Genomic DNA, 12,374 nt, shown 5'->3' on the forward strand with positions numbered 1-12,374 from the left:
TGCCAATCAATCAGTTGATCAATCAATAATATTTATTGAGCGCTTACTGTGTGCAGAGCAGTGGACTAAGCAGCTGGGAGAGTATAACACAAGAGTTGGTAGACACATTTCCTGCCCACAAGGACCTTACAATCTAGCAGGGGAGACAGACATGAAAATAAATACATTATGGATATGTGTTGTATGTCTCACGAAAGCTGATATAGAGTGGGAAAGCTAGAGACACTGACAAAATACAGCTCTTTCCATTCCTCACTCTCTATGTGTACCGTCCCCTGCCCCCTGCAAACACCTCTTCCCCACCACACCCGTGATTTGTCCCCCCAGGTCCCTGAAATGCTGAGCAGCTGAAAGTTGAAACATTGATGCAGCGGTGGGCTGCCCTAGATTCAACATATAATGCTCCCTCTGCTCAAGTCAGGTGACCACACTGCCAGATGTGATCTGCCAGATGTGAACAATTATGATCCCTTTGGAAGCTGCACAGCGCCAGCTTGTACTTAGCAGGCTTACTGTGTATGAGTATGTGTGTGTCTCGGCGGCTCATTGGAGAGAGATTTGGCTAGAATTCCCTCCACATGAGGCAGGGACTCAGGTAAGCTGGCCAAGCCTAGGTGACATGCAGTCAGTCCTCTTTGAGGGAGAAGGGTGGAAGAGAAGGGAGGAAGGAACAGAGATGGTCTTTCCAAACTGAATTTGGGAGGCAGACAAGGAGAGCGGTGAACCTGTTTCTCTTCTAAACCGGTCATATCAAAGCTAGATTTCTCTATCAGCCTCCTCACTCATGTCCCTGCCTCTATCCTCACTCACTTCAGTGCATACCCTGTGCCCCATCTAGATCATTTTCCTAAGTCCTCGCTCATCACACATCTCCCCTCTCCCACAAAGCTCCCTCCACATCACATGGAAACTCCTTAACACTGGCTTCAAGGCTCTCCACGAACTTTCTCCATTTCACATATCGGCTTTCTCACCACTTTTATCTCGCTCATCTCCAACCCCCAGCTCATATTGCTCCCTGGCCTGGAACTCCCTTCCCTCAACAAAACGCCAAACCTCAGCCCTCCTAGAATATCATCCCCTCTAACTACCCTTCCTAGGTTTGGGGAAGCAGCGTGGCCTAGTTGAAATATCCCAAAGCTGGGAGTCGTCGTACCTAGGTTCTCCCCCGATTAGACTGTAAGCCCGTCAAACGGCAGGGACTGTCTCTATCTGTTGCTGACTTGTTCATTCCAAGCGCTTAGTACAGTGCTCTGCACATAGTAAGTGCTCAATAAATACTATTGAATGAATGAATGAATAGGTTCTAATCCTTGCTCATTACTTGCTGGCCATGTGACCCTGGGGAAATCACTTCACTTCTCTAGGCCTCAGTTTCCTTATCTGTAAAATGGGGATTAGACACGTGTTCTCCCTCCCCCTTAGTCTGCTCACAGCCTGTGAGCAGCCCAAGGACTGCTTCCAATCTGCCTATATTGTATCTATCCCAGCTCTTAGTATGGTGTTTGGCACAGAGTAAATGCTTAGCAAATACTATTATTATTATTATTATTATTCCTGGACTAATTCCCAACACCTGCAATCCATCAACCTAACAGCCATTTGTAGTACTTTTGTATGTTCTTGTCCCTATCCTCAGCCCTTTATTCTGATTCCACTGTTCACAGATACTTGTCTGTCTACCTCCTCTGTCAGAGTGTAAGTTCTCTGTGGGCAGAGAAGGTGACTTGTGCCTCTCTGTATTTTCCCAAGTACTTAGTAATAATAACAATTATTACCAGTCTATTCTTCACTCCGCTGCCCGGCTCATCTTCCTGCAGAAACGATCTGGGCATGTCACTCCCCTTCTTAAACAACTCCAGTGGTTGCCTATCAACCTCCGCTCCAAACAAAAACTCCTCACTCTAGGCTTCAAGGCTCTCCATCACCTTGCCCCTTCCTACCTCTCCTCCCTTCTCTCTTTCTACCACCCACCCCGCACGCTCCGCTCCTCTGCCGCCCACCTCCTCACCGTTCCTTGGTCTCACCTATCCCGCCGTCGACCCCTGGGTCATGTCCTCCCGCGGTCCTGGAACGCCCTCCCTCCTCACCTCCGCCAAACTGATTCTCTTTCCCTCTTCAAAACCCTACTTAAAACTCACCTCCTCCAAGAGGCGTTCCCAGACTGAGCTCCTCTTCTCCCTCTACTCCCTCTGCCATCCCCCCTTTACCTCTCCGCAGCTTAACCCTCTTTTTCCCCTTTTCCCTCTGCTCCTCCACCTCTCCCTTCCCATCCCCACAGCACTGTACTCGTCTGCTCAACTGTATATATTTTCGTTACCCTATTTATTTTGTTAATGAATTGTACATCGCCTTGATTCTATTTAGTTGCCATTGTTTTTACGAGATGTTCTTCCCCTTGACTCTATTTATTGCCATTGTTCTTGTCTGTCCGTCTCCCCCGATTAGACTGTAAGCCCGTCAAACGGCAGGGACTGTCTCTATCTGTTGCTGACTTGTTCATCCCAAGCGCTTAGTACAGTGCTCTGCACACAGTAAGCGCTCAATAAATACTATTGAATGAATGAACAATAATTATGGTACTTGTTAAATGCTTACTAAGTGTGAAGCACTGTTCTAAGCATTCGGATAGATTCGAGTTAATTAGATTGAACAGAGTCCCTGTCCCTCATGGGGCTCACAGTCTACGTAGTTAATAGTAATTATGGTATTTGTTAAGCACTTACTATGTGCCAAACACTGTTGTAAGCACTGGAGTAGATACAAGGTAATCAGGTTGTCCCTTATGGGGCTCATAATCTTCATCCCCATTTTACAGATGAGGGAATTGAGGCACGGAGAAGTTAAGTGGTCTGCTTGCCCACACAGCAGATAAGTGGTAGATCCGGGATTAGAACCCATGTCCTCTGACTCTTTCCACTAAGTCACGCTGCTTCTTGTTGCGCTCATTGGCATTCAATAAATGTCATTGCTAAGTACTACTGCTCTCCAATGACTGGTATGAGCAGTGGGGCCCAATATTGGTGAAATGCAGGTTGTGGTGGGGCAGGATGGGGGTGGTGAGGAACGGAAGGAGGGAGACCTGTGAGCCCATCTTTGGGCAGGGATTGTCTCTATCAGTTGCTGAATTGTACATTCCAAGCACTTAGTACAGTGCTCTGCACATAGTAAGCGCTCAATAAATACTATTGAATGAATTAATGAATGAGAAGGCTGAGAGTCAGGGCTCTTCAGCACCAGTGTACATGATTGAATACTGTGTGACCTTTGGCAGCTCACTGTCCCCCTCCGGGCCTCTTGTTCCACAGCAAGGTGGAGGCGGCTGCCATGGAGAAGGAGCTGATTGAGGACTACAAGTTTGGGCGGCAGCAGCTGGTGGAGATCTGTGGACATGCCTGCGCCATGGCCGTGACTAAGGTAAGACCCCCGAGTAGCCCTTCAAGGATTACAAATGCCTGGTTTCCCTCCCTTGGCCCCTGGAGGCTCCAACCCACCAATCCCAGAATTTCCCAAATCAACATCTGTGGGATGATGACAAGAGACAGAAGAGGGTGGGGAACACATTGTAGACTAAGTGGATTGGGTGCCGGGGAACTTCATGTTGGTTTTCAGAGCCAGCCGCTCCAGCCAGACATCAGCCTTTCCTATAGGCAGCAGCAGGAGCAAGAGGGTCCCCAGATCTCGGAGGGAGTTTGGGGATTTTCCCATGGGTCTCTTTGGGGGCAGCTGAGTGGGTGGGGGCAGGTGGGGGGACCTAGCACTCTTCATCCAAGGTCATCTGGCTGACATAGTTCCCCTCTGCTCTTGAGGAAACCGGAGTCAGACTTTTGGCTGCTGGAAGCTACTGTGGAAAAACTGCAAGAATTTGCGGGGGTGGCCATTTCTCCTTTAAAGAAAACAGTAGATTGCTTTTGAGCAATGAGGAGCGCGGTCCTACAAATGGACACTGCAGCAGGGGGAAGGTGAGCTAGACCTAAAGAAGAAGCTCTCAACGAGGAGGATGTCCAACAGGGAAATGGGAAACTGATGGAGGTTGTGAAATCTCCTTGGATAGTAAAATGGTAATTTCCTGGAGGCAGAGGATTGTGTCTACCAACTCTGTGGTACTGTACTCTCCCAAGTGTTCAGTACAGTGGTCTGCAGCCAGGAAGTGCTCAATAAATACCACTAGATGTGGTATTTGTTAAGTGCCTACTACGTTCCAAGTACTGTTCTTGGCACAGGGGTAGGTACAAGTTTTTCAGATTGGACACAGTCCCTGCCCCACTTGGGGCATTCTCAATCCCCATTTTACAGATGAGAAAACTGAGGCACAGAGAAGTGAAGTGACTTGCCCAAGGTCACACAGTAGACAAATGGCAAAGTAAGATTAGAACCCATGAACTTCTGAATCCCGGGCCCGTGTCCTATCCATTATGCCATGCTCCTTCCACTGATTGATTGATTTCTGGAAATCTTTGCAGCTTCAAAATTCAATGAGAGAAGAGCCCCTTTCTCCCTGCAATACATCAAACATCAGGTAAACATGCCCAAACACACACCCAACCGATCCATGCACACACAGTCAATCCAGGGTGCTTATTGCACACCTAGCGTGTTGCAAAGCTCTGTACCAAGCACTTGGGAGAATCCAGTAGAGTTAATAGACAAGATCTCTGCCCTCGAGATGCTTACAATCTAGTAGGGTGCGGGGGCAGACATTAAAATAAATGACAGGTAGGAGAAAGAAGGAAAAGAGAATATGGACATGAGTTAATGTTTAAAGTAATATGTTGTTTAAGATGTGTGTATGAAGGCTACAGGGAGTTGTCAGTATCCAGCTGACAAAGTTAATGAGAAAGAAGTGTTGAAATGGCAGTTGGGGGTGGGGGCAGGGAGGGGGCTATAACCTGGGGATACAACACACACACACACACACACACACACACACACATAAATTCACCATAATACAAGTTCTCACGTGAATACACCCATTTACCTCCATGCATGGAAGAAGGCACACACAAACACAGAGCAGCCGGCGATCTGTGGGCAACCCCATGCCATGGCTCTGCCTGTCTGGTGGTGGGAAGCGGAAACACTACTCCTCTGTTTCCCAGCTTCAGATGCACCTGCCATAAAGACCCACTAGGTTTTTTTCTCCCCAGCGGTGAGAGAAGGCACATCAAAGCTGAAAAGATGTTGGGCAGGAGCTGAAGGACTATAGGTTGTTATCTCCCCTGCTCCACTGCTGAGCCCCTTTACCCCTTTCTACTGCCCTTTGATGTTGGCATCTCGGAGAGCTGGGGTGTGGGGGGAGAAAAGGAGCGGGCTGAGCTGGGTTAGGGCCTTCAAGGACTGAGCATGTTCACTCTCCAGCAACGGCTCGCCGGGGAATGGGCTCTCAGGGATTCTCTGGATGAAAGCCCCTGGTACATTAATGGGCTTCAAAGGAGAAGCAGGAGCCAGGGGAGGGGGAGAGAAGGTGGATTCTGCTCTCTTGGGGAGCGGGGAGCAGGATTCAGGGCTGTGGTGCAGTGGAGAGAAACCACCACTTCCCCTTGCAGTTCCCCACTCAACTCACTACAACTAGCGCTTGACCCTCCTCATCTCCTTCTCAGGCCAGAGCCATGAATGATTGCAGGGGAGTTTTTCCTACAAGGAAATTTTCCAAGACTTATGGAGAAGTGGAGTGGTTTAGTGGAAAGAGTCCTGGCCTGGAAGTCTGGGGATCTGGGTTCTAATCCCAGATCCGCCAGATGCCTGCTGTGTGATCTTGGGCAAGTCACTGTACTTCTATGGGCCTCAGTTTCCTCACCTCTAAAATGGGAATAAAATATGCATTCTCCCTCCTGCTTAGACTGAGAGCTCCCTCTAGAATGGTATTTTTTAAGCACCTACTATGTGTCAAGCACTGTTCTAAGCTCTGGGGTAGATACAAGCTAATCAGGTTGGACACAGTCCATGTCCCACATGGGGCTCACAGTCTTAATCCATTTTACAGATGAAGTAACTGAGGCATAGAGAAGTGAAGTAACTTGCCCAAGGTCACACAGCAGGCAAGTGGTGGAGCCAGGATTAGAACCCAGGTCCTCTGGCTCCCAAGCAGGGGGTCTATTCACTAGGCCATGCTGCTTCTCAGTCGCACTGCATCCTACCTGATTGTTTTGTATCTACCTCAGGCCCTGGCACAACAAATACCACTAGTCTTACTATTATTACCATTATTGTCATTATTATTATTATTAGACACACTTTCTTGCTTTTCAGGTGTAACCTGGGTGTAACCCTTTGGGAGGGAGGAGTGGGAACCTTTAAGAGGAGAAGTTGCTTCTTAACTTCCAGATAATTATTATTATTATAATATTATTATTCTTGTTAAATGCTTACTATATGCCAAGCACTTTACTAAGCTCTGGGACAGATACAAGATAATCAGATTGAACACAGTCCCTGTCCCTCACAGGCCTCACAGTCTAAATAGGGGGCACTAGGACCCTCATTTCATAGATGAGGTAACTGAGGCACAGAGAAGTAAAGTGACTTGTCCAAGGTCACAGAGCAGAAAAGTGGCCGAGCCAAGATGAGAACCCAGGACCCCTGACTCTCAGGCCTGTGCTCTTTCCACTAGGCCACACTGCTTCCAGATAATAAAGGAGTACATAAGGTAGGACAATCACTCAAATTGACTTAAAAAGAAATAGGGCAGTGGGTCTAGAAAAAAAGAGTTGCCCCTCATACTTGAAGAGGAAGCTACTGAGCCTGAAATTCACACGCATGTGTTTGTACGACTGAAAAACCCAATGCGAGACCCAATGTTCCTAACACATTGTGCACATAGAAGGGCTGAGACTAGTTCACAACAACATTTTTTGTTTTTGGCTTTGTTAAAAACAAAGAAAAGAAGAGGAATGTAAGAAAGATTGAGGAAAGAAAGAAAAGGAATGTGAGAAAGATTGAGGAACGGGGTGAAATTAGAGGGGGGTCAGGGCTCACGCAGAATTGAGGCTCCTGCGGGGGTGTCTCGGCTTTGCATCAGTGCTCCTTCATGTCCCTTCCAGCTAATCAGTCAGTTCATCAATTGAGGGAATTAATCCAGCGCTTACTTCGTGCATGTCATTGTAATGAGCATTTGGGAGAGGACACTAAAATAGAGGAGGTAGACACAGTCTCTGCCCTCAAACAGCTGATAGTCTAGTTGGGGAGACAGACTTTAAAATAAATTATGGACAGGAGAAGGAGCAGTGTATAAGGATATGGACATAAGCCCTCTGGGGTTGGTGGTAGGGTGAGTATCAGAGTGCTTAAAGGGTACAGACCGAAGTGCCTAAGCGATGCAGAAGGGAGGGAGGGAGGGTGGGGAGAAGAGGGTTTAGTCAGGGGAGGCTTCTCCCAGATGAGCCTGCAGGGAGAGGTTTGGAGTTCGAGAGGAAGCAGATGGCAATGCAGAGATGGAGGAGCCAGAAATTCTGGGCTCAGAGCAGGCGGCCCTTCTGCACCCAGGTAGTTGATCAATTGATCGGGCTGGGGAGGTGCTGGTGGCCCACCGTGGGCAAAGGCCAGGTTCTCCAGGTTGCGGATGTAGATCCATATGACAAGGATCAAAGAAGAAAAACTCAACATGCCCACTTTTTGGGAAACTAAAATGACTTTTCGACTTGAAAGTGGTCAAGTGTGGACTTATGCAAATAGGAATCAGTCAGTCAGTGCTATCTATTGAGCCCCTACTGAGTGCAAAGCATTGCATTAAGAGCTGGGAGAGTACAGTGGAAGCAAGTAGAGTTGCGACTGCCGGCCCTCGGGGATACTGGATAGACACACGTGATGTCATATGGACATGCGATGTAGCATAATGGCATCATATGTACCATTTGGCGGGAGTCCGTCCAAGGCCAAACGAACCTAGAGTGTTTCTTCCAGGGGTGGTGTGTGTATGCATCGGGGGAAATCTTGATCCCACCACTTGCTCCAGAGCCTCTGTGTTCCCTTTTCAGGACCCTATGAACAGCTCTAAAATCCACCCTTTCCTCTTGGTCCAAACTGCTACCAGCTAAGCACTTGTCATATCCCTCTTTGACTACTGCATCAGCCGCCTCACTGATCTCCCTGCCTCCTGCCTCTCCCCACTCCAATCCATACTTCACTCTGCTGCCCGGATCATTTCTCTAAAAAAAAAGCACCTGTGCAGTCCAGATCTCCCCACTCCTCAAAAACTTCCGATGGTTGCCCATCCAATTCCACATCAAATAGAAACTCCTTACCATTGGCTTTAAGGCACTCAATCAGCTCTGATCTATTAAAACTCAGCCCGTACACTTTGCTCCTCTAATGCTGACCTTAGTCTCATCTATCCCACTGCCAATTCCTCACCCATGTCCTCCCTCTGGCCTGGAACTCCTTCCCCATTCATATCCAACAGACCACCACTCTCCCGACTTTCAAAACCCTCCTAAAATCACATCTCCCCCAAGGGGCCTTTCCTGATTAAGCCCTCATTTCCCTTACCTGCCCTCCGCTCTTCATCGCCTATGCACTTAGCCGTGGACCCCTTAATCACTTTGATACTCACCCCAGCCCTAGGTGGCCTAGTGGATAGAGCACTGGCCTGGGAGTCAGACTGACTTGGGTTCTAGTCCCACCTTCGTCACTTATTGGCTGTGTGACCTTGAGCAAGTCACTTAACTTCTCTGGGCCTCAGTTACCTCATCTGTAAAATGGGGATTAACACTGTGAACCCCATGTGGGACAGGGACTATACCCAACCCGATTTGCTTGTATCCACCCCAGTGCTTAGTACAGTGCCTGGCACACAGTAAGCACTTAACAAATTTCACAATTATTGTTATTATTATTATGCTAATTTCCCATCTCCATAATTGATTTTAATGTTTGTCTCCTCCTGTAGATTAAAGCTCCTAGTGGGCAGGGATCATGTAATAATAATAATAATGTTGGTATTTGTTAAGCGCTTACTATGTGCAGAGCACTGTTCTAAGCGCTGGGGGAGATACAGGGTAATAATAATAATAATAATGTTGGTATTTGTTAAGCGCTGACTCTGTGTAGAGCACTGTTCTAAGTGCTGGGGGAGATACAGGGTAATAATAATAATAATAATAATGTTGGTATTTGTTAAGCGCTTACCATGTGCAGAGCATTGTTCTAAGCTCTGGGGTAGACACAGTGTCATCAGGTTGTCCCATGTGAGGCTCACAGTCTTAATCATCATGTCTACTAACTCTATTGTAGTGTCTTTCTCAAGGGCTTAGTACAGTGTTCTGCACGCAGTAAGTGCTCAATAAATACCATTGATAGATCGATTGATCAATAGGTGCCGCTTCTGAATCATGAAATTTGGGGGCAGGAGTCAAGGCAACCAGAGTCCAAGCTCTAAAAATAAAAATACTGAACATTAAGTCATCCTGTGCCATATCCTTACCAGACAGGAGACCCACCAGACCAGAAACAGCGTGGCCTAGTAAAAATAGCCAGGACCTGGGAGTCAGAGGACCTGGGTTCTAATCCCAGCACACTTGTCTGCTGTGTGATCTTGGGCAAGTCACTTCACTTATTGGTTACCTCATCTATAAAATGGGGATTAAATCCTCTTTACCTAGACTGTGAGTCCCAGGTAGGAGAGAGACTATGTCCAATCTGGTTTATCTAGTGTCTATCCCAACATTTAGTGAGGCACCTGGCACATAGTAAGTGCTCAACAAGTATCATGAAAAAAAAGTAGCTAGAATATTCTTCTGCTCACTTTTGATTCCTGGTCATTTGACTTTGATCTTTAACACCTGCTCCACTTCAGTCATCAAAAATGAAATGACTGGGAGTGAAATTGCACAAATGTCAAACCACAGGGGGTCAAACGATCAGCCACCATTAGGGACGTCTCTCCTACATCCCCAATTTTTACTTCTATTAGCCTGTTATGGGTCTCTCCTCCACCAGTTTAGCAGGTTAAACATTAGAATGGGCAACTAAGGGAGGACCCAGATCCTCTATCCCAGGAGAGCTTTAGAAATAGAATAAAGATTCATTTTTCCTAGGTTAGGACTTTATGATCTGGAAAGACTCAGGAGGAAAAGGGAGAGGGTTGAAATTGACAAAGCCATGATGGGGGCCGACATGATGGAACACGGACCATGGAAGTGATCGGGACCATGGGAGTCAGCAATTGTTTCCTCCCTTTCCCTTCTTTCCCTCTGATCTTGGAGGTCACAGGGAACCAGAAACCTGCCCAGAGAACTGGGCCCAAGGTGCGAGAATCAAAAGCCTTCTCCTCGGCAACTTGCACCATTTGGACCCATCTCCTAACTTTTGGGGGTTTAGCCATGTGCCCCCTTCTTCTCCCCCGACAATCAATTTCAGATCCTCCATCCCTTGCCTCTTTCATAGCAGCAGTTTATGGGCAGGGTTTTTTAGTGGGCTTTGACATTTCCTGTTTTTCACTCTCTTTTTTCCTCTTTCCCTCTGTTTTGATTGTGAAGAGAGTTGGCCTCCAAACCAGAAGTGCCAACTGTTCAGTTAGAGGACTGGGGCACAAAAGGAGTGAAGATTTATTTTTTTTTTTGGGTGAGGGGGAGTGGGGCATAAACTGAGAGACGTCAATAGTCTTCAAAGAGCCCACAGCCCAGAAAGCTGCCATTTTGAATCTTTCCAGCCCCCGGAAACTCTCGGGGCTCATCCAAGACGTGGGATGAGCGAGGCTGGGAGTACTGGTGATAAAGTCATGGGGGCCGTTGAAGTGGGTCCCTCTGTTCTGAAGGGGATCTCTTGAGTCTCTGGGCTCCTGTCAGCCCTTGCCTCTTTCCCTGTGGCTGTTGGCCCTCATCCTGGATGCAGGGCCCATAATCCACCCATCCAGGCCACTTCCCCCTCACTCATCTGAACTCCCTCCCACCTTTTCTGCTTGAGGGTCTTGGGCTCGTTTCTTCTGGCCTCTCAGGAAAGCCAGTGGGTGCAAGAGACTCCCCTCTCGGCTGTTCCCCTGCCTCATTGACCCTCTGTGTTACTTGAGGCCAGAATCTCCCTTGGCTTCCACCTCCTGCAGGCCACAGCCAGGGGAGAGGAAACCATTTCCAGATATGATGGAAGGTAGACTCGGGAAGAGGGGCATTTTGGGAAAACCCAGGAAGGGGGGACTGCTGGAGCAGAACCCTTTGGAGTCCTAGAGGTCATTCGGAGGGCACGTAAGAAGGAAAACAAAATGCCCAATGAGGTTGAACTCCTTTCTTTCTTTCCCCCTCCTACAGGAAAGTGCTTACATATTCGATATTCCTTACGTTGCGTTTTATTAGAGCGAAGCTTAATCACTCAACTGTAACTGGGGTTATGTCAATGTTTCCATCCAAGCCTCCCCTGCCAGATCATAAGCCCCTCTTTATGTCGGCGAAAGTGTTCCAGGGAGAGACGCTAGTGGCTTGGGGCCAACGGGGACTGAATGTTTATTCCGGCTGCCTGGGCTGGGCTGGGGAAGAGGAGGGGGAGATGTTCATTTTGAGGGGAGCGGGATGTACAGCCAACTCTGGATTACCTTGGGGGCTGGGGGACAGGAAGAGCATGGGTAAATGAAATCCATGGATAATCCAAAAAAGCCTCATTTTAGCAAAGATCACCAACTTCCCCTCCCGACAGAGCATTTTCTTAGGCGCTACCCACTCCGCTCTCTGTCCAGTCTTCTGATGGAGGGAATGATGGACCAAAAAATGCAGCCGCTGCAAAGGGCATGGATAATCCACAACCTGGATAATTGAAAGTGGAACAAAGATCTCTTTTGATATTGTCCCCCTGCCCCCTTGGGGGGTGAACAGATCTTCAATCTGCCCCCAAAGGCACCAAAGGGGGAAAAATACTCAAAATGCAGGAAAGAGTTTTGCAAAAAGCTACGGCTTTGCTTCTCTGCCACCTTCCCCCACCTCTCTCTGGACGGGATGGAGTTATCCATCAAGAGGAGAAGCACATTCTCATTCTCATTCAAACCAAGTTCTCCGTGGCTTGGCTGGAGAAAGTCAGTTTTGTTATTGCTACACTGCCGCGGTATATACTGCATTTTCTGAATATACGCCGACCCCTCCTTTCCGCTCCCCCAACTTTTTGGAGAAAGGGAAACAGTTGAGGGTGGCCTGAATGTTGAACCCGAAAGGGAAGGGAGGGACAGTTGGAACTTAGATCCATCTGCCGCTTCTTGTCATCTTTTCAGCTGGGACAGAGACTCTGCCTCCTTCCCTTGGGCTTGCCCCTTCCCCCCTTCCTCCCCACCCTGTGGGTGCTGCCCATCTTTAAATACCTAGGGGAGACCCTGGGAGATCAGCGGCCCTAGAGGGCACAGGAGGGGCGGTGGGCAGCTGGCTCCGTCTCTCTCCCATGGCCCGGGAGACCCCGTCTTTTTG

General features: G+C 48.2%; 1 protein-coding gene across 3 annotated transcripts in view; it reads left to right on the forward strand.

The window, feature by feature from the left end:
* Positions 1–12,374, forward strand: part of YJEFN3 (YjeF N-terminal domain containing 3) — a 52,495-nt gene that overhangs the window by 23,777 nt on the left and 16,344 nt on the right. For all 3 annotated transcript variants that reach the window (XM_029050033.1, XM_029050037.2, XM_029050035.2), the window contains one exon: positions 3,309–3,417. In XM_029050033.1, coding sequence (XP_028905866.1) covers positions 3,309–3,417 — 109 coding nt within the window. The remainder of the gene's footprint in view (positions 1–3,308; positions 3,418–12,374) is intronic.

Source organism: Ornithorhynchus anatinus, chromosome X1, assembly GCF_004115215.2.
Source record: "Ornithorhynchus anatinus isolate Pmale09 chromosome X1, mOrnAna1.pri.v4, whole genome shotgun sequence".
Lineage (NCBI taxonomy): Eukaryota > Metazoa > Chordata > Mammalia > Monotremata > Ornithorhynchidae > Ornithorhynchus > Ornithorhynchus anatinus.